Consider the following 23030-nt stretch of genomic DNA (forward strand, 5'->3'; position numbering starts at 1 on the left):
TGTTAAATATAAAGGTTGTTCTCTTAGTTGTTAATTTTACAGCATTTAAACCAAGATAAGGTGTTCTGTTTTAGCTGGAATAGCATGAGATGGTTGACAGCAATACAGGAAACTTCTGTAAGAAGTGTGAAAAATAGGGAAGTAACAGCTTCAGTAGAGCTACCACTGCTAATTAAGGAAATAATATGATATTTTGATATCTCCGTTAAAATGATCCTCAGTTATGATCCTTGAAGAGAATGGTTTGCTCTAGAGTAATTACCATGGGAAAAATTATCACTCTCGTTTGAGATGTGGTCTATTATCACTTTTTGCTCTGTTCACCCCTATGAATAAACAGATACTTTATTGAGTGAAATTTCATTGAATGACCAAACCCCTGCAGCCCCTTAATATAATTTAAAAATGGGTCTGATCTGGCATCACAGCAATGTGGGGATGGATAAGCCTAGCCCAGAGTGCATACCTCAGATCTGGGTTTAAAATTTTCCAAAGAGAGGGAAAATTCCCGTTAGTAGGCCAGAAAAAACTCAGGGCATGATCTTGTGTGTCCATTCCAGTGCCTAGCAGGGAACCCAGCTGGTGAGCACAAAGGAATTCTCCTAAGGATTGGTACCCTTTAACTTCTTCCTGGCTCCTGTTGATTCGTGGGTGGTTTCTTTCTAGAAAAGCATGAGACACTAAATCTTTGCTTCAAGTCTTTAAGTGATGTTTTTGCAACTGTTCTTGTACATCTCCCTTGTACATTTTCCTCAGTGTGGCTATCCCTGTAAAAATACAGTAATTTCACGACTATAAGGTGCATCCTTTTGACTAAAATTTTGGCCCGAACCCAGAAGTGCACCTTATAGTCCGGTGCGCCTTATAGATGGGCAAAAGTTCGGAAATTTGCCGACACCTGGAAGTGCGCTTTATAATCCGGTGCGCCTTATAGTTGTGAAATTACTGTACTCTTAGATTGCTCGTCTTAGCTGCATCTTGTGGAAATGGGTTCCCCAGGAAAATTGCCAGGATTTAAATGGAGTGGAAACTTAGTTTCATTGCTGAAAGAAACGAAAGCTGTGAATAGCTTATCTGTAGGTTAAACTGCAATAAAAAACTCTAGTGTGTGAAGTTTCTCTAGAAGATTCATGAAGTACTTTTTGTCTCCAGCATGAGGCCCTTTAGAAAGGCCAAGAAAGCATCATGTAAGGTAAGGGCTGTGACTATTCCTGTTCATGGAAACCTCAAAGGGTTCTTGTTTTATTCATTACTGTTTTCTTCATCCTTGTTCCTTTCTTTACTGGTTCAATCTCATGTTTGGGGAAGTTCTGGTACAAGAGGACATCTCTGTTCCCACAGCATGAGGAAAAAGGAAAGCTCTCTGGTTTATCCACAGAGCAGAAAGGGCTTCTGCAGCTTCTGTTCCCTATCTTCTTCTCACACCTATGTGTCTGTTCCTTATCTCTGAGTTATCTCCTTATCTCTGCATATTGAAGGAGCAGGACATGTCTTGACCATGCCTGATTTCCCATTCCCAGGCAGAAAGAGGTAGGGAGTCACGTGAGGAGACATTAACTTTTCATAGCCTTTGCTTGCAAAGGGGAATTAAACTTTTTTTAAAAAAAAAATGGGTTTGTTGGAAAGAACTGGAGAAGAGCCCAAAGCAAATTAACAGATCTGGACACAGAAGACCCTGTGGATGTTTGGAGTCTGTTCGCCTTCAGCATGTGGCTGAACCCTCCCTGCCTTTCTAGATACAATGTCCTTTTAATAGTCTTAACAGGCCTGACACTGGCAGGATTTCACTTGTTCAGTGCACTAGTTAATACCGCTAATTTTCCACTGACAACATTTTTTTTGCAACAATGAATCTTCTGTCACTGGAGTCCATGGGGAAGGCAGCTTGGAAATGCCAGCCAGAGGGGGAGGGAGCAAGTTCATTGTCACTGCTCACTTAAACAGTTCTTTAGAAACACATGGAGCTTTTCTTTGGTTTGTTCTCTGGGGTGCTAGGGATAAGTGGAAGGGAAAATAACACAACACTGCATGTTCTTCTTTCCTATGAGCCCATAGCAGGTCCTTGAATGTTGTGTGTTTTAGGGGCTGCCTTAAGGAGATTCAGAAGCTGTGGTTTTGTGGGTGGCAGTCCTGATGTGGCTGCCCATGAAATCACTTCGATTCAACATCTGATTTCCCCAGGAGACTTGTTTAATATCTGTGATTAGCGTTGTATCTTCCTCAGTAATGAGTTAAGTAAAACCCCTTTAAATTGTTTGTGAACAACAACTTGCTTATCTTACCAAATGTGTGGGAGAGATGATGCATATACACACATATACACACATATGTGCTCATGGCAGCCAGAGGCAGGGGAGAGAGAGGCTTTGCATCTCCCACCTCCCCTTCTGGGGACTGACTGCCAAGGAGCAGCCATTTGGTCATTTCCACCGCCCATCTCTCATCAAAGACGACTTGTGTGCATCATGGGAAGAAAATTAATGGGCATATGCTACCTTGTCTACTTTCCTGCACAGCCATCAGGAGAATGGAAAGACGTTCTGGGGCAACCCTGTATTGTCTTCTGAAATAACTAACTCTTCTGTATTAAAATTCAGCTCAGGACTTACTCTGCGGTCAAGAGATGAACACAATACTCAAATTATCTTCCTTCAGTTAAGGGCAGGAAAATGTTATGACAGCTGCTGTCCTATGTGAACAGGTCAGGGAACTGTAAAGGCTTTCTAAAACATTTTTCAGAGATTAGGCACTGAAAGCTTGAGGGAGAGAATATGAACTGAGGTTGCAAAAGACCATAAAATCTCATAAACCATTCAAACCTTTGGCTGTACTATGCTCTTCTGTTAAAAAAAAAAAAAGCTTAGTTTAAATATGGAAATAAGTAATTTCCAGTCAATTAGATCTCACTTGCTTCAGCATTTTTGTTAATATTTCATAATCAAGTATTTAAATATTAGCCCTATTTTATTAATGCTGAAATGCTGATGACTGTAATGTAGTGCCAGAGCTCCATGAGGTGCAGCAGCAGTTCCTGTCTATGTTACCTTCTCCTTCATGTCTCATTTCCTCAGCTGCCTCTAATTCTGGCTTAAACATGTGCATGATTTCAGAAGAGAGCCTGTTGTCAGTCTCGTGTGTTGCCTTCTTTGTCTTTGTTTGTGTATGAAGCTTGTATTACTTTGCCAATTGAAAACACAAAAAGGCCCTAAAGATGTCAGTCAAGGTAGCAAAAAAAACCCTTTTGCTGTGGCAAATAACAAAAAATTTAATTTTAGATAATCACATATCACCTGAAATGCATGGCCAATTGGCTTAAACAAGCAGTGGGTAAGCTGGGGATTCAGGGGTGATCACCTTGGCTCTGGTGATACTCTGCAATGCAATTCATCAGGAACTAGTCTCTGCAAATCTTTTTTTCTGCTCAAGAAAGGCATAATTTTGACTGATGATGATGAAAAAGGCAAGTAAATTAAATTCAAATATATAATGTGTCTCCTTAAAAATAAGCTTTAACTCATAATTTTCATGCATTGGTTATTTGCTTAATTGAAATACAATGTGTCATCACTCTGCTTTGTAAACCCTTCTGCTTGTTCTTTATTTTAAAAAATCTCCATAACTCAAATCTTTCTGTTCCTGTAGTGCCCATCCTTGTGGGGTGTTGCCCATGGCTCCCCTCCTCTCTGGAGCTCAGCACAGGAAAGCTGTTGCCTCAGTGGTGAATCTCTCACACAGATGTGACAGCCCACAAGGGGCTTTGACAGGCTTTCATGTTATCTGTGCTCCCTGTGGCCTGGAGCCTTTCCACAGGAGCTTATTTCTTATCTAACTTGGACCTTTCACAACATCAAAGCAAAAAAGCAATCAAAGTTAAAGTCATGCTTTTTGACTCTTTTCATAGTTGCTTCAGAAAGTTGTGAAGTATAAAATGGAATAATTACTCTCAGTTAATATTAAGTCACTCCTGGCAATGTCCATGGTTGGGAAAAGATAATTGTATGAGGTCTCTTTGTGTGTTCTGAATACAAATAACAAATATGTGGAATTGATTGAATCGGGATGTTTCATGAAAGCTTTTAATTGGAAATCAACCATTCTAAGGAACAAACTTTTAATAGATTTAAATATCCAATTAAAATTAAAATATTCTTTAAAATTGTCTAGGGTTCATAGATGTATGTTTATAATGTGGTAAACCATTCATTGCAACTTTGTTACTGAAGTACTGGGTTTATCAAATGACTTGTGGAATCAAATTTCAATAATTTTTTAAGCAGTTAAAAATAGGGTGCAAGACTATATATATATAGATATACATATATACATACATATAGACATACATATATACATGCACACACATTTTTTATCACCTAGATTTTCTACTTGCAGTCATGTCTAGTCAGGCTTTGTGGAAATAAAAGAAGTATTTTTTGAAAATGGAGTTTATCACATGAACTAAAATTTAAAATTGTTGTGAGACCCAGCCTGCAGTTGCTCATTACTACATTAAAAGATTGGTCCTGAGATGACCAGAGCAGCCTTGATAGTGGGCAGTGTGAGCATGCCAAAGGCTGCTTTGCATAAACACAAAACTTCTGAAAGGCATTGTGACACTAAGGAATTTCACATAGTACATGAAAAAATTGTCTCTTTTGTTAAAATTAGATTTTAAAAAAAATTATCACCCTAATATCCTTCCTTAAACAGACAACAAAACAGAAAAATACCCAAACAATTGCATTTTTGGGAGGATGCTGAATGAAGCAGGATTGTTTCAGGATTTTTTTCTAGTCCATTATTTCTGTGTGCATATATAGTTCTTTGTATTCTTCTCATGCTGTGTAGGTAAAAAGCTGTGTAGAGGAACAGTGAATTATATGACAGAAATAAAGGAGCCATTTTTAACTTGGGACTTCCCCTAAGTTTTTAGAAGAAAAACTGAAGAATAATTTTCTTTAAAAGTACAAAGCGTTTTTCAGTAGGGACAATAATTACTTACTGTGGAATGTGAGCAAGGCACTGGATACCTGACCTGTAATTTAGGAAAACAGTGAAGATGTTTTCATCAGTAATTATTATTATTACAGTGGAACTGTGGGGCCCCAGTTGAGAGCAGGACTGTGTTGTGCTACTCACTGTCTATCTAGCCAAGAGAGAACCAGTGCTGGGGAATCTTGCTGTGAAGGCAGGGCAGACCAAAAAGGAGAAGAGAGGAAATGGATGTAGAAAGTTGAAGGTTGGCCCAAGGCTGTGCTGCTCCCAGTGGACACGGCTGCCTTGCCCTGGTGAGTCGCCAACTGACCCCTCATCTGAGCCGGGTGATATTCCTGGGTCAGTGTTAGTTAGGGTGCTTGGTGAGATGGGTGCAGGTAAAGCAGCAGGAAGGGCCTTTGCAGGGGTTTCACAGAGATGTTTATTGCAGCCATGTGTGTGCACAGTCCAGGATTTGGAGACAAAGGCAAGGCCTGATCTGAGGGTCTCAGTTAAGTACATGGGATGAGCAGGGCAGGGAAAGAAGCGTCAGAGACCAATTACCAGGGGACATGGGGGTGTCACAAGGGTGGGATTAGGGCATGGGGGCAACAGGAGAACAGGATGGGAGTGACCAAAGACTGAGGGACAGGGAGAGGCAGGGGACTGACCCGAGGAACAGAACAGGGGTTTGCTATGAGATAAGACTCTTATGTCTCTCTAACCGGGGAATGCCTTTTAGGGTCTCCACAGGTCAACTTTTGTAACCTGGTGCCACTCATCAGAGAGAATATTCTGGTTTAAATGGGAAATGCAATTTGTCTGTGTGAAAGTGCATCTTGAGGGACCAGTCACTTGTACAGGCTGTCCTGTCCAACAGGAATTGGGTACATAGCTCTTAAAAGTTTCAGGCTTACAATATGCAGTATATGAGAACATGCATGTTTAGAGCTATAATGAAATGAGTTAATGGTTGGCTGTTTGGTTCACCTTTATGTAATCAAACAAGGATAAGGTGCTTCAAGCTACAAAGCATTTGCTCATGAAGTAAATATTTCACTAACAATCTTTTTGTGTCAATAAAACATGTTTTATGGGGACGACAACTGCTGAAGGAATAGAAAAGAATTGGTAACTGAATTCTCATAGAGAAGAAATTATGTTAGTTTCAGAAGACATGAGCATACATAAATTCAGTTGAGCATAAATGAGCATATATAAATTCAGTTGCTCTTTTCAACACAGGACCTTAATCTTGCTTAGAAAATGAATAGTGCTTTGCTGCTTGAACTATGGCAGTCTACAAATTTACTAACAAAAATAGGAATCAGTTCTGCCTTTCCTGATCAGTAGTATTTTCTGCTTAGTTACCAGAGCTGCTGGATTTATCTTAGTGGGTTCCAGTGTTCTTTATGGTGATGAATCACTGAGTTGGTATTCGACAGTGACTTAGGCCAGTTGAATTGTTCCCCAAGTAAGCATAGACTTGTTTTTTTTTTTTTTGTCTGAGGAATAAGGGGCATATCCAGTGGTTCCATACCACTTCCACGTGTGTTCCTTTACACAGTGACAAATCAAATAGATTTACGCTTTATTCTCCAAGCTCACAGAGGCAATGGGAAATAAAAGAATGTTTGGAATTTGCAATGCTATGTGTAGCAGCTCTGCTTCAGTGGGCGAAAATTTCTGTGGGGTATTAGAGCTGGCAAAAGGGGTAGGGACAATAGAGAAACTGTGATGAGTTGGATTGTGCAGCAGCAGAGGCCCCATCATTACCCATTGCACAAGCCTTTCCTCGTGACACCCTGGGATGCAGATGAATTTAAAAGGAAGAAGGTACATGTTGCAGAACCTTCTCCATCTTGAAAGACACTGCATCGAATTACACTTTCAGGCTGTTTGGTTTTACTGCCTTCTGCAGTGTGGTGACTCAGAAGCAATGGGAGGTTCCTTTTCTGGGCATTTTTTGTTCTTGCTTACCACATATTGAGAGTGGAAACCTGAATATCTGAGCCAGATGTGTATTTGTAATGGTGTGCTTTTTACACACATAATCGATATGTGCGTAACAGAGATGCATATGAGTCATGCAGAACTTGTGACACAAACTTGCTCAGAATCCAAAATTATCTATGAAAATGCCTAAGTATGTTAAAAAAACCTATTATTTTTACCAGAATCATATTCATTACAGACAGGAATCTCATTTAGTGCTGCTGCATTGTAAAAGCCTGGTGCACAAATCTGTTTGCTAATGCAGTCATAGATTTCAAATATATGAAATTCTACTGGGTATTTGAGAGAACATTCATAAGTCTCAGTAATTTCATTGGTTTTATTTTTGGTGTTATTGGCATTTTATAATTTTCTTCTTTTTAAAAACAATTGTCATACACCTGGGAAAACAAAATGATACTGCTTGCATTAATTGCTAATGGCTTTTCTTCAGCCTACTGTGCAATACATGTTGAACATTAAAAATAGGGAGCTCTGTTGATTCATTGTATCTTTTGTTTGATGTAATCCACATTTCATATTTCAGCTTGTCCTCACTGCTAAGAGATGTTTTATTCTTTTTATCCTGTGCAAAAGCACAGTAAAAGACAAGGTAAGTGCATTGAGGTCAGACAGAAGTTCCACCTGGCATAGAGCTCTGTAAGTTTACCTTAGAGTAAAACCTGAGTCTTCATTGTGCTGTTATCCTCAAACTGCTCCTGCATGCCACCGTGCCTGCTCTTTATAATGCTCTAATCTTGGAACAGTTCATGGGAGTGCTGCTAAGTGACAAAAAATACTGTTTTTTTAGCAGTGAAGGCAAGTCCTTTGTTTCAGCATAGAAAACTTTATTTCCATCCACACAGACTTCAAAAGAAACAGTGGGAATTCTTGAGAGCCTGATTATCATGGCATAATCACATTATCAGAGAGATTAGAAGCACTTCACTGTGTCCTTATGCTTTAGTGACACTCCAAGGCACTGGACAAAATCTTCCAGTGCTGTTAAAATCTTTCTTGTAGGGCACTAATGCAGGAGAGAGTTATTATCTGTGGGCCCTGAAATTACAGAGAGCATATTTAATTCTTCTGTCAGAGAGCTGCTCATCCAAACACAAGCAGAAGATGTAGTTTCTGGTCTTTGCTCTCCAGTCTAGATATTTTTCTCAGAGCCACCTGCAGCAGAGCAAAACAAAAGCCTCCTAAAATGTTAATTCCCATCAGTTCCAGTCATTGTGAAACATTGTCATTAACCAGGCAATCAAGCTAATGGAATACAGATGTATTAGCAATTCAAACCAAAGAGGAATTCACAGTGTGTTTTCTCTACAAATCTGATGGGCTCTTGGATACAATTTTTTTTGTGAGAGGTAAGTAAGTCTGTAAGTGTAATGTGCCCATTTTTAGGTTATGCCTCAGCACTGCTGTGGTGCCTTGAGGTAAATAGTTCACAATCCATGCTTTGTGAGTGAATTGTTGCCGGAAAGCCTCTGAATTGCTTCTGATTATGGAAATTCGGTCTCAGATTTAACTTTTTTAAGTGAGAGCAAAGCACATGATTATGTTTCTTGTTGTATATGGTTGCCAAGGATCACTGAAGATTTGGGGATTCATGTTCTGATTATATAGTTTCCAATATAAAGGATTCCATTGATAATTAGCTCATAGTGAAGAAAGCTAAAAATATTCAACATAAAAGCCTTTTCAGATGTGAGTCTGTGCCTCTGGAAGTGCACACTATGGGCAGTGTCTAGACAGAAAAGATATGAAATATCAAGCATGCCCTTGACCTCAGTTACAAGGCCAGGATGAGACAATCACAACAGAAAGAGTGATATGGGAGAATTGTTGCAATTAAAAGAAAACTCAGGGCTCCAACAATGAAGACACATAGAATACAGGAAAAAATATTTCAGCCTAAAAAGGTACTAAAAATGATCCTGGAAAAAGAATTTTTAAAATCACATACAGTTTGTTTCACTTTGCTTGATTTTAAACGTGTAACAATGCATTTTTAAATTAACAATAAAGTCTTTTACCTGCCAAGCCATGAGTCAGGGCTTTGTATGTCTCCAGCTGAGATTTCTAAAACACTTGCAGCAGGGAGCTGCATTCCTTCTGCTGTTTTACTGCGTTAGGGAAGTAGAAGGGAAGCACACTTCCATGGACATGAGAATTGAAAGGAGGGGGGATTATATGGTGGAATTATCAAGGTGTGGGGGTTTTAAACTCCCTCCTCCATTCTAATTCACTGTAAATCTAGATTCTGTACGCGGGTGCCTTTGTGCAATGCACGGTGTTGGCAGCAGGAATGGCAGGAGCTGCATTTCCGCGATGCTCTGGGAGCTCAGAGCGGCGCTCGGGGCTGGCTGAGCCTGACCCGCGGGGAGAGCGCAGAGCGGGGCCGCGCCCCCTGGCGGCAGCGCCCGGCACCGCACCGCGCCCGGCACCCCGCAGGGACAGCGCAATGCCTGCTGCGGCGCGTCCGGAGACGGGAGCACAGCAGCGCAACAGCACAGCGCTCTGCAGCGCGTGTCTGACGGGAACCGGCTGAGCGAGATGGGCTTGTTACCCTGGAGACCCAGTGGGGACCTCATCTCTTTCTGAAAGGTTGTGGTGAGGTGGGGATCAGCCTCTTCCGAACAAAAAGCAACCGTACAAAGAGAAATGGCCTCAGGTGGGGCCAGGGGAGACTCAGGTTGGGTATTAGAAAAAATTTCTTCACTTCAAGAGTGGTTAAGAACTGGAACGTAGTGGAGTCACAGTGCCTGGAATTATTCCGAAATGAAGAGATGTGGCACTTGGCGATATGGTTTAGTGTGTGTGGTGGTATTCAGTCAAAGGTTGGATTTGATCCTGGAGGAATTTTCAGCACATCATCAGCAGCAGCCAGTTTAGGGAGGTGGTTGCCCTTCTCTGCTCTGCTCGGCTGATGTGGCCCCATCTTGAGTCCTGTGTGTAGCCTTCATCGGACAATGGACAGGGAAAACTTTAGGATGTCCTAACTACCCAGAGAGGTATGAAATTGCGTTAAAAGTTGATTTGGAAAGAGTAATTACAAAGGAGTTTGTGGACATGATGCATTGACTTTTTTTCAATGTATATTAGGGTAGACCAGGACTGATTGGGCTTCAAGGACCAATAGGAGCACCTGGATTTACTGGCCCAGAAGGTTTGCCTGGAGCAAAAGGTGAGAGAGGAGCAGTGGGCCCTCCTGGACCAGCTGGACAGAAGGGTGACAAGGTAGGCTCAACAGTGACTTTTCTGTCCCTGCAATAGTTCTATGGCCTTCTTCATATTTTTGAGTGAATAAAAATAATCTTGGGCTATATGTCCAGGGATAAAAATATAATGGCATTTCAACAGCATCTTTAGAGAATTGTTTGCATTTACTTTTGATTGAGAATACAGATGCTAAAACTGCTGAACAATATAGCCATCCTGGTAGGTGAACCACACCCAAACGAATATTGCTGTTACAGGTAGTCTGTCACTTGACATGTGCAGGGGTAGATGGCTATTATTCACACTCTTTTCAGGGAGACATGGGGCTGGTTCCTGTGTAGAAGATCCTGAGTTGGAGTCTAGTAATCAAAAAGAATGGGTACTAAACAAAATTTGCAGTTCAGTTTTGCAGGTGCAAAGTTATTTCTAACAAAAAGAATACAATAAACTATGTCATAATACATGGAGTATCCCATAAGGTGTAGGTGTCAATGAATGTAGTATGCAAGACTGGAAACAATTTATTTACACTGAAAATATTCCATTTACTCTGGAACAATTTCTATCCCCTGAAATGGTACATATGCAATATCAATGTGCCATAAGATTCTCTCTCTCTTCAGCCCTTGTGGGAGAAATATATTTCACCTTTCCAAAGCAAGAACAGTTTAGGCTGGGTGTTCTGCTTACACAGTCTGTTTTGCTACTATTCAGAGCAGAGCAACAAGGTGTGGTGATTACTTGCAGCTTGGGCAGTCTGAAGTTAATGCAGTGGTCTGCATATCTCTGGGGGTCCTGTCCTAGTATAGACAGAAACAATATGTAAGTTTTGTTGCAACTCTTGGAAAGAAAAGGGTTAAGTTTATAGCACATTGTTTATTTTCCTGGCATCTTGTTTTCCCCAGATGTGCAGTAGAAGATTATATTTTTACTTTAAATTGCCTGATTAAAACGTTCCTGAAACACTCATTTGGCATCCAGTCAGGCTCAGATGTTCAGTTCCTGTATTCACTGACCCCTGTGGTCTGAGAGAATCTGCATGAGATAGTTTGCTCCTTTTGGTTTTGAAAGCAGAAGTCCAAGACTGAAAGTGTTGGAGTGAAAAATATCTCCCAGGTAACTGAAATACACAGACTGATGAAGTGAAATATAATGTGTACTCTTTTTCTTCAGGGTCCAATGGGAGTTCCAGGATTTCAGGGCATCAACGGGATCCCAGTAAGTTTGCATATGTAAATATAAATCACCAGAGTGGTAATCACAGCTAAAAGCACCTGAACATGATTAGATTTTCCTAGCACATGCAAAGGGTACCTTGCAATTGCTTGCTCCTATCTGGAGGAAAATGGCCATGTTTGTTAATCTGCCTGGTGATTCCATGCTGTTTTGTAAGACAACAAGGAGTGGATGCATATCAGAAAGCGAGCCTGAGTTACATGGGGATCGTTTGCATGACTGATTAGCTCTTCTTTCAGCACCATGCTCCCTCAGCACTGCCTAAAAAACACTGTATCATAAAATCATAGACTTGCAGAATTGAAAGGGACCTTTGGGAGTCAAACAGGCATGATGAGCTGTGCTCAGGCCATTTTTAGCATGTGTCTCCTAGCCAGTCCTTAAAACCTTGCGATGATGGAGACTAACTTCTCTATTAGAAAAGCTTTGCTGATGCCCAACTTCATTCTTTCTTTCTGCAGTTTAAAGCTCTTGGTTCTCATGTTACTGATCAGGGACACAGAGAGACGATTGTTCACTTTTACTTTGTAGTAGCCTTTCATGTGATAGCTGATACCCTCAATCATCTTTTGCTACGACATGAATGAAAACAGTGATGAGAGCTGAGGCCCTCCAGATAACCCTTAATTCTCTTCTAGGTTCTAGTCCTGGTTTAGATCAGGTGACAGGTAGGTAACCACTTTTCCTGACCATCAGGAACTTTTTGTTTCTTTCATTCTTTGGAACTTTACATTCTAGAGACAAAAAATTATGTGCCTATATGTTTTGGCCAGCTTTCTTTCGCTTGGTTTCTCCAGTGATTTTTGTAAAGGTATGTTGCTGTATCTCAGGGGAACTTTAGCTGGATCAGCTTTAGAAGTTGCCCCAAACTTCCTTGTTCTTTCTACACTATTTGGTTTGTCCTGCTTTCTCCTTCTGATATTACAATAATTTTTATTTTCTTGATGACATTTTTCCATCCTGTGTGTCATTGTCCCTTCAGACTATGCTCATACTCTTTCTCCTCTTCCCTACTTTCTCAGATGACCAGGAGCTCCAACAATTGAGCTGTGTTTTCTTACTTCATATCAAAAACTGAATTGTTGTCATAGATTGGCTGAAAATGCACAGTTGGCCTTGTAAATGAGCTTGTTTGATTCCAGTTCCTTCCTGGCCCTTGTCCTTTAGTCCCCCTCTGTTCATCCTTGCCTGTTTTCTCTCTTGCTCTACTCCCTAGCTGCTATTTTTTCCCTTTTACCACCAGCCAACTGTCCAGGTCTGAAGAGCACAAGCTGTTCCTATAACACATAATTTAATTGAACACACTGTGGGAACATGCTGTTCTCAGGGTATTTTTTTAGATGAGTCTCTGGAGAAAGGGGATTCCCAACAATGAGGGGAGGCAGAGATACAGCAACAGCCATTGCCAGGTAGCTGGCAGCAACAGGCATTCCAAGGAGAGAGCAGGGGAGGCAGATGAGAGGATTCAAAGCCTCCAGCATATGCAGATCTACCCTGCTTTGCAACATTCTGCAGCTGGGTGAATGGGAAAGAAGCAGATTTTGCTGGTCATGAATAGCAAAGTGCTCAGCACTGTGAGTTTTCTGTGCCACAGCAGGGCAGAAAAGGGGGAAATGGAAACTTGTTCATACTGTTTACATTAAAACCACTGAGATAAATGCTTCCATTGTAGGGTGAAAGTAGCAACTGCCACTGCTTGAGTAAATATTTTTACTTTTGTCATTACATTTCAGGGTAGGGAGCAAATTAGATTTTTTGTGAAGTATATACAAATAAAGGCACTTTATAGGGATGTGTGAAATGCAGAGCAGAGGAGAGAGCACGTGTGTGTGAGAAAGATGGGAGAAGTAAAAATATATTGCTGTATCTGCACATCCAGTGAAGAGAGATTGTTTGTAGTGTACAGGTGTGTTAGTGTGGGCAGGTGTAGTTTAGTCATGGCCATGGGCAAGGCCGTTATTCAGAGGGTAATCCCACTGTTGATTGTGAGGGAAGTGGTATTCCACAAAATTCCCTTGGGGACTGCTGGTGGCAGGTAAATCATGTTGTTGCAGCTGGCCTGACTAATCCCTTTAACCTAGTAAATACAGCAGCTACATGTGTTTATTGCTAGACTTTCATGTCATACTGTAGGAGAATCCCTCAAATCCTTAGCCCTACTTGGGAAGTTTATTTTTTCCTGTAGGACAAGATTCAAGGACACCTCTGGCAAAGGCTGAAACTGAAGCTGGGAGATGTATATAGCTTCTCATGAACTGTCCAAGGAGTTCTAGAAGGAAATATTTTTATGATAGTGAGCCCTTGTCTGTGCCATGAAAGCCAGAGCTATATGAAGAGGCAGTTTTGCGACCTTCCTGGAGTAAATGCAAACACTTGGCGATGGCTGTAGAAAGGCCACTTGCCTTAGCAGCCCTTTAAGCTCTTTATTCAATTAGTTTTGTATTCATCCTTAATTGCATTTGTTTCTCTGTTTTTAATTATTCGTGGAGCTCTCCTGTTGGGATTGCCTTTTCACTGTTTGATTTGGAAAAGGGGCCCCTTGGGATCACAGTGTCAGTGCATGAGCAAGAGTCAGATAAAAGAGGGCCCAGATAACCAGTTCAAGTTTCCTTATCTGTCTCACACCAAGTGCCTTCTTTTGTGAGTACAGAGAGCACAAGCATCTCTCCAGCCTGTGTTTTAACTCAGATCTGTAAACTAATCACCCTGACATATATAAGTAAATTCTGTGAAAGTCTTCTTTCTTAGTCAGTCGAGATGCCTGTGTTCGATTGGCACATCTGCCAAAACAGGAATTAGAGGAGGTGAGAGCAATTAAGCTATTAACCACCACTTTTCCAGGTCAAAACAGCTCTTTAAATCAGTATTTTAAACCCCTGGGAAAAAGGTTCTTTTAAGGCAGGACTTAGCAACTCTCAAGTAAGTCAGCTGTGGATGTTCAATATTTCCTCAGATAAGGGTCTGAAAACGAAATATTATGAACTCTGCTTGCAGATTATCTTTGAAGTAGGAGATCCTGTGGATTGTTTTCCTAAAGCAAAAGACACAGAATGTGTGTGTGTGCTTGTGTATCAGACTATGTCATGCTTTGGCACAGAATGACAGACATGGATGCTGTGGGATTAAGTGACAGGGGCACAGATTTATTTAGCACACATAAGAAATCACTGTGATCAGCATATTTTATATCCTCTCTCTGTGAGCCCTGCTCCCATTTTAAGAGGATACCAAAGTCCTTTGGGCCTCTCACAGGCTGTCTTGGTCTGAGGGTTAGGAGATCTCACCCAAAGCGTTTCCCAGGACGTGGCTCACCCCCGCAGCTGCGTGCCCTGGGCTGGCTCTCGGCCAGCAGGAAAGCTGGAGCAGCTTGGCTCCCTGTTGTCTCACACTGGGGGGCAGATGTTGGCCCTTTCAGCCTCACTAAACCTTGCAGCTGGTTACCTTGTGCTGTAACCAGATACGTGTGCACTTGTCCCACATAGCTCCTGGTTTTGTTGGTACTGTAAACAAAGTGAAAACCCTGCTAGACACTGACCACTCTGACCTCTGACTGCAGTCAGTGCCTGTCCTGTCAGAGGCTTGATGCTCTTGGCTATGATATCATGTATGGATCAAATTAATTAATTGCTAAAAGAAAAATGTAAGTGGCAGCAAATGCTGCTTCAGCCTGCTCCAGTTTTTTTACCAGGGCCTGGCAAGTCCCTGCTTGCACACCACATGTGTTTTTTTGACAAGCAGACTAATCATCAGAGCAACTGGTACTGTTAATGCAGTGGTCTCTGATGGCAATGCTTTAGGATGACTTCATTTAATTCCTTGTTAAATCTCAAATTTGTAGTTATCTGGGTGAACTGCCTTAATTGTGCATTGAGACACACTTGACATTGATTCAGTTTGTGCCTTTTTGACTGACAGAAAGCAGATCAGATCTCTCTCGATTTTGTTGGCACAAATCTCAATGCAATTGCCAAATGAGCTGGACCAAATGATCTGGCTGAAAATTAACCCCATTAAGAAACAGAACAGTTATTTCTCTGCTGTGTTTGTTTGCTACTCTACCAGCCCAGGGAGGAGGTACGTGTAATTGGAATAGCTGTCCTGGCAGAAGCTGAGATCAACTCAAGTATTTACATCATTATGGCCTAAGTTTTCTGCATCCTTGAGAAAATCACTCTGCCACTGTGTGTCCTGAGCTTCCTATCTATAAAATTAAGATTACAGCATTCCCATATTTTTTCAAGATATTTAAAGATGCTTGATAAAAGGCTTTACATGACTGCAAAGTTCTCATTGAGTTTCATCACAGTATATTCTATTGGCTTGGACTGGGAAGACCTTTGCAAATGTGTTTATTTTAAGTGTCAGGCATGAAAGATTGTTAATGTTCTGCTTTATCTCCATTTTATCCATGTTTATTTTTTTTTACTTTCCTAATGTGAGTCATAACTTGCTTAGTGCCATATCTTAAGGATGAATCTTTGGAATCAAACAAAAGTACTTTTGGGATGAGTCAAGGTCCCGGTGTACAGAGGAGGGAGAGAACTGTCAAGTTACCAATACTATTTCCAGAAGTTTAATTTTTCTTCTTGCCTTAAAATAATGTTGTTGAGTGCCACAGAACACATTTATAGGAAAAGCAGTATAGAATAAGGAGTTGCCTGACACTTGGGCATTGTGACTGCCAGAAGGCATTTCTGCCTTCTGCCCTCAAATGCTCATATGGCACTGAAGTGAAACTACCTGAAGCCCCAAACTTTGATCTCCTTTGCACTAGTGCCATGCTGAGTAAACTCCAGCCAAATTAGCAGAGCTATACCAGGGCAAAAGACATGTGAAATCAGAATTAGATGCAATTGTATTTTGCTCTGCTTGATTAATAATTGACCATTGCAAATACTTTTTTTAAAATACTGTTAGTTTAATTGGATCTTTCTCCCAGTTGCTTTGCCTAAGGTCTTATGTTTAGTATAACAAATAAAGCTGTTCTTCTTGAATGACCTGATACTGGAACTTTAACATCTGTTGATCTATTAAAAGAAAGAATCCACACTGGAGAGGAAGAGAAATTACTGAAACTCCAAGCAGATTGGAATTATAAATGCTCAGTATTGTTGAGTCTGCCTCTGCCTTTTCTTTTACATGAGCAGCTTCCATTCCTGGTGTCAGGTGCACCCTTGTGTGCTGTTTGACACTGTTATATTCCACATGGCTCACACTGCTGTGGGATGAGTACTGCCCTTTTGGGACCTACTCATGCACAAGTTATGTACTTCAGAAAATTATCCCTTGGAGAAAAAGGTAATCGGATGAATGCAGCCAATGTTGTAGGAGTTAACCTTTAGGGAGGATAAACAAAGCTGGCTGAAGAAGCTTGTTCTGTTGCACTCTTGCCATACATTGAACTTGGTTGGGAGTTGTGCAATTCTTTTTTTTGTGTTACCATTTGGAAGGAAGATATCGGTGTTCTGGGGACAACAGTATTGCTAACAAAATAATGGATCCTGTTTGTCATTCTCTCTCTCTCCCTTTACACAGGGTCACCCTGGGCAGTCTGGACCTAGAGGCCTGCCTGGCCTAGATGGCTGCAATGGTACCACTGGCAGTCGTGGCATTTCTGGACCAGATGGGTTTCCTGGGCTGCCTGGACTGCCTGTATGTCCCAACTCAAATATGGTGCTCTGTAGTCACTAAAACAGGATTTGCTTTTTGCGGCATTGTTGGAGAAGTAACTGCCAAGTTCTTAGGAAGAACCCAAAGAATCCTGAATTTATTAGAGTTGTTAGAGTTCAATTTTCTTATCCACTCTGAGGATAAAATGAAGATCCTGTGGATAAAATCCCTCCCCTCACCTGCTGCCATCGCTACTTTGGATGCAGCCCAGGATATGGGTGTTTGTCTTGGCTGTGAACTCACACTGACAATTTTTCATCTACAAGTACCCCCAAGTCCTTCTTCAGGGCTGCTTTAAATCCAGTCATTGTCCAGACTGAATCCATGATTGAGATTGCCCCAACTCAGTTAGGGTCTTGCACTTGATGAGGGTTACATGGGCCCATCCCCCGTGCCTCCCAAGGTCCCTCTAAATGGCATTGATGTGTATATGAACAGGGGAGCTACACCATGTCAAGCAGGTTCAAATTGGTTGTCAAAGGCCTAAAATGAAAGGGAAATCTGGTATAAACAGGAAAATAGCAGAAAAAATGTTTTTAGAATCCTATTTTTCTAAAGCTGCAGAAAGTCGTTACTTCTCATAACAGCACAACTTCTCTAACGAAGCAGCAGTGATACTTTTACAGTTAAAAAGTGGGAGCCAGAAGTTTGCCTTGTTCATTATGTTAATGAGCTGTTCTTTCAAAACAAAAGCAGTATTTTTTCAGGAAATTTTTTTTTTACTTTTAATCAGGGTCACCCTGGCCCAAAAGGCCTTAAAGGAGAACCTGTTTTTGCTCAAGGCAGTCTTAAAGGAATGAAGGTAAGATATAGGAGAAAATGCAGTACATGAAACTCTGATGTCCCACAGGTTGCAGGGCTAATGCTGCAGGTTTGATTGCTCATGGTATCAGTCCTGAGTGTCTGAGTGCAGAGGTGTGGAAAAGACCTTGTAATAACTTCATTAATGACAACACAGAATACTCACAGAACCTGGAATTGCTTGGTCTTTGGAGAGAACTTGTTCATCCCATACTGGTATGCTGGGACATTGCTCATCCTGTTACTGCTCAGTGCATGTTACAACTTTCTACTGTGAGATTCCAGCTTCCTCTCATTGTTTCTTGTACTGAAAGGTACTAGAAATTTATCAGTTACATTCTCAGTTTACATACATACTTCATTAAATATTGAAAATATTAAAAACTTTATGATATAAGGCCTCTCACACTGACTTGGCTGGTTAAAATTAGGAACCCTTATAAAATTCTATCCACATTATGTACCCTCATAAGTTCCTAACATTAAAATAGATCTTTATTAATTTACTTCTGTATTTATGGTAAATTAAGATACTTTCATATTATGATGATATGCCTTTGCATATTTTATAGCAGTCATATAGTAAGAGCTTTTATAGTGTATTTTCATTGGTTTTGTAATTATTATTTTTTATGCCACTTTATTTTCTCTTGTTACCCATAAATAAAATGGTTCTAATTTCCCTAGAGGTCTCCATTACCCAATTAAAATATGGAAGCGCAAATTTCAAGATATTTTCCTATTTACATTTGATCTAATATTAACTAACGGCAAATATTTCTATTTATACAAGGATTTATGTTTCTTATAGTTTGTTGCAATGATGTTGTATAATTTTTATGTATGCATTTATGATTTTTAGGGTGAAAATGGTCTTCCTGGATTGGATGGAGTTCCTGTAAGTTATTTAATTTGGAAAATAATGATTTCAAACAATATTAAGTAGGTATGTTTTCAGGTATTGGTTCTCAAGGATCCTTTTCAAATTAGTGGGAAGTATATTTACATGTGTGATACCAGTAGCAGTTGTAGATTTGTAGGGGTATGAGTGGATCCACACTACGGTAGAGGAAGTCCAATTTTTCCTATTTCATTATTCTTTTTTCAAATCAAACTCCCTTCTACCATTGAACTCTATGACTTTCATTTTCAAAGTACATCTAATAATATGAAATAAATTGCTTTAATATTTAAATTACTTAACTAGGCAATATTGCTTATTGTTTCCTGCTGAGACTCTCTTTCGGTAGGGTTTGATGGAGTAAATACTACACATTCTATTTGTCCTCTGTTCTTTTTCCAGGGCCCAAAAGGTTTTCCAGGTCCAATAGGTCCTGCAGGCCCGATAGGATTACCAGGTTTGCAGGTACGAGACCTCTGCTGTTGTGCTGCTGCACTTGTTAATAGAACAGTTCAAACTGTTGTCAGTTTTCCCTTCCCTTTCCCTTGTGTTTGTGTCATGACAATGAGCAAGAGAACCTGTGCATCTGAAAAGACTGAGCACAGCTCAGTCTAGCATAGGATGCTCGTTCTTGGGTAGTTTAATCTGACCACCAGAGCAAAGATTCCTCTCTGAAGAATCCAGAACAGCAAACATGACCGAGGGCTTCAGCAGAGCTCTGCAGTGCTCTCTGCAAACACCTCGTCACACTGTTCTGAGCACTTTCTCATCTCAGGGCTTGGGGAGAATAGGCTGGTCTCTGATGTTTGGAGCCTCTGTTGTCATGAGCTATGTTTGAGTTGCTTTTTCAAGATCCTGCAAGAGAATTTCTATTGGGAAAAGGTAAAACCAAACTTGTTAGGTTTAAGTTGGAGTTTTCTCTTAACTAACGATGTTGCCAAAGAGCTGTGCTATTAGAGATGTGAAGACTTGAGAGCTTGTGTCTTGCTTTTTCTTTGGAGGCAAGAACGGTCAGGTACCACTGCAGATCCTAGCATTGCTCCAATTGTTTGCATCCTAATTGAGTCAAAAGGAATAAAATCTTGATCTTGTTTACATTTAGGGTCCAGTGGGTCCCCCTGGGCCACCAGGTCCAAAAGTAAGTAGCTACCTTTCCTGTTTTCTTTTTAATTTTGGGGGGGTTTAACAATGCTGTGGGTTTAGATGATAGGGGTGGTATTGTTGCTGTTGTTTTGTTATTCATTCATCCATCAATAATTTTTTTCTCTCCTAGGGTAACATGGGATTAGGCTTTCAAGGAGAGAAAGGAGAAAAGGTAAGTGAAACTTGTTTTAATATGGAAAGAGCATGAAATACTCCGGAGTTCCACCATAGCTTTATCCTCTAGGAATTGGCTAGATTCCAGCATTTTCTTATTTTCTTTTTTCTTTTCTTCTCTTGGATTGACTGCCAGTTTAAATACCGAAGAATCTTGCTGCTTCCTTATTTGTTGGTACACTAAAAAGGATGGGAGTCTTTTCTGAGTAAAGAGGAATATCTAGGTTTGAAAGGCAGGTGTCTGCTCAGGAAGGCAGGATCCTCTCCTGAAATGGAAAATGTAAACCCTCTCCCTCCAAATTATTATAATTTTGAAATTAATAAGCTCTCAGGCAAAGATATGGGAATGGGAATAGCAGTTCTTTACTAGGAAAATTAAAATAAAAATATAGTAATACAAAAAAAACAAAACACTGAGTCAGAATACAACCTGACACCCTGTCAGTCAGGGTGCTGGTAGTGGTGTGATTAAATGGTGGCTGGATCCTCCTGCAGTGACAGATGTGGTCCTGATGAAGCAGTGCTCCTGTAGAAGGATGCAGTTTTCCTCCGAAGGTCCAGTGATGATGTGGAAAGGTCCGGTTTTCCTCTGGAATCTAGTGGGGAAAGAAGGCTACTTTGGTGTTCCAAATCTCAGTTTTTATCTAGGTAGGAAAGGCTTGGCTCTTCCCCCTGGCTGGAGCATCTCCCCATGGGATGCAGTAATTTTATCAGTCGTGCACTGGGACTCAATGGCCCATGAACAGGAGATATCTCCCTGGAGAAAGGATGGGTTATGGAAAAGATAAAGAACACTGCACCGCCCTATCTGGTTTCCGCAGATGGTGATAGAATACACACTTTTGGTTGCATCCTGCACTGCAACCCAAGACGAAGAAGAAGGAAAAATCTCAAGTCAGTGCAGTATTTTCGTGGTTATTCAAACCTGAGGTCGTTAGACATCTTTTGAATCTCCACTTTTCAGTTTCTTTGGACCATCACCTCTTGTATTGAGTTATTCCAATGACTTCATTCTTCCTGACTTTTATTGTATTCTTTGGGTCAACTGGTATGAATTTATAGTGTCACTATCCTAAATAAGTGTCTTGCAGTCTGTGTCAGAATTTACACAGTCAAAAATAGGGCTTCTTCAAGTTCTCAGTCTGGGACTTGATTCTGTTGATTGGTTCTCCTTCCACAATTCTAATTGTTCCTTCTCTTATTTTCTTTCATATTTCTTCCCAAAGTTTTTCTGAAATGTTTTCCTGTTGGTTCAATAGCTGAACCTTTTTTTTTCTGATCTTTTGATTTCCATGACCAAAGTCCCATGCCAGCATTCAGGCACACAGATTTATATACATGAGATACAACAGAAATGTTTTTGATTCTGATTTGTAGGCCATTTCCATAGAAAACCAAAACATGGTCTGCTATGTTAATATCTTCCTCTTTTGTCTACAGGGTGATGTAGGGCTGCCTGGGCCCCCAGGTCCCCCACCATCCACTGGAATACTGGAATTCATGGGATTTCCAAAGGGGAAGCAAGGAGAAAAGGTCTGTAAATTCAGTTTATGTACTCTCTCCCTTTCTATGGTCTTTCTTTCAAAATGAATGAAATTACTGAACAGTGAAGGCTGTTATATTGCCAAATGAACATAATTTTCTGAACCAGTTTATTCTGTCAAATGGTTATTGAATAAATATATTCATAACTCAGGGCATTGTGGACCACTAGAGAATACACACCTCTCAGAAGAAGAAATCTGGAAGCTATTTAAAGGTTTTTGTTATTAATCCTAAAAATAAGTGAACTGTAGTTTGTTTGTGTTGGACCTGTGAAATTGTGTCAGCTGAAGCAAAAAAAAATCAATTTAGAAAAATAAATGGAAGCTCCAGCTCTTTTGCCCTAGTGCACACTACTCTGAAATAATCACATTTTGTCACCTTTACATTGTTATTACTGAGATGTGTATTTAGGTCATCAGTGTTTTTAGAAGAGCTGTGTGGTCCTTGAGTTAAAGATTCTCTAGACACATGCAATTTAGGCACACTGAATTAATCTGGGACTTAAACAGGCTGGTTTGGGAGCCCAGTCTGACCTTGCCTGAGCCCTTCTGTAAAGTCATGAGAGTTTTGTTGCATTTGGTCGATTTACGTTGGTGTGAGGTGAGGCTCAAACAAACCCCATTCCTTTGGGCTCACTTGGGTTTGTTAGTAAAGTTGTGAAAACATTGCTGGCTCATCATATGTTATTTTGCTGCTTTCATGAAGCACTGTGCATGCTGCAGTCTCCTAGATGACAATATGAAATGCCTCTAGTTTGACTTGTGGCAGTTGTGGACAGTGGAGCAGCAGTTCTCAGGCAGTGGCATTTGAAGCCATAGGCAGTGGCATTTGAAGCCATAGGAAGTGGCCAGAGGATTCAGCAGCACTGTGCTGAGAACCTCTGATCTGGCACATGGTGACACAAACCCAGTGCACTCTCTGGCAAACAAAATCCAAAGCTTTGCTTTAGGTGTCATGTGCATGGCAGGTGGATAGGGGAAGGTCTTGCTTTCACAGGCACAGTGATCATTGCATTTGTCTCTTTCCCCTTGCCAGGGTGAGCCAGGTCCTCAAGGATTCCCTGGAGACCAAGGACTGCCTGGCATCCCGGTAAGGACAGAGGACTGTTTTTAACATGTGCCTAATAGGGTTCAGCAACCTCTGAATAGCTCACAAGGCCTCTACAGGAGTTTCTAGGCACCAAAGAAACTTGAAAACCTGATAAAAATGTTCACAAGACTTTTTGAAGAGTGTAACTGTAATCTGATAGTTTTTTGTTCTGTAGATGCAAAGAATATAATGCTGTCCTACTACAGCCTTACAAAGCTGCCCAGATTTCAGTACTCTCAGCCTGCTGTTTGCAGAGACCTACTCAGAGCTCTACCAATGG

The 23030-nt window shown here is 40.8% G+C and overlaps 1 protein-coding gene across 2 annotated transcripts in view; it reads left to right on the forward strand.

Moving 5' to 3' along the window:
• Window positions 1-23030, forward strand: part of COL4A6 (collagen type IV alpha 6 chain) — a 111889-nt gene that overhangs the window by 58769 nt on the left and 30090 nt on the right. Inside the window, exons 1-11 of one of the 2 annotated variants that reach the window (XM_033072116.1) lie at window positions 9926-9983; window positions 10075-10209; window positions 11365-11409; window positions 16963-17079; window positions 17831-17899; window positions 18761-18796; window positions 19202-19264; window positions 19902-19937; window positions 20073-20114; window positions 21557-21649; window positions 22697-22750. In XM_033072116.1, the coding sequence (XP_032928007.1) occupies window positions 11371-11409; window positions 16963-17079; window positions 17831-17899; window positions 18761-18796; window positions 19202-19264; window positions 19902-19937; window positions 20073-20114; window positions 21557-21649; window positions 22697-22750 (549 nt within the window). In that variant the 5' untranslated portion in view covers window positions 9926-9983; window positions 10075-10209; window positions 11365-11370. Of the gene's footprint in view, window positions 1-9925; window positions 9984-10074; window positions 10210-11364; window positions 11410-16962; window positions 17080-17830; window positions 17900-18760; window positions 18797-19201; window positions 19265-19901; window positions 19938-20072; window positions 20115-21556; window positions 21650-22696; window positions 22751-23030 lie in introns of those variants that run through there. The other variant, XM_033072115.1, reaches the window with a different exon arrangement.

The sequence above is a fragment of the Catharus ustulatus genome, chromosome 14 (assembly GCF_009819885.2).
Source record: "Catharus ustulatus isolate bCatUst1 chromosome 14, bCatUst1.pri.v2, whole genome shotgun sequence".
NCBI lineage: Eukaryota > Metazoa > Chordata > Aves > Passeriformes > Turdidae > Catharus > Catharus ustulatus.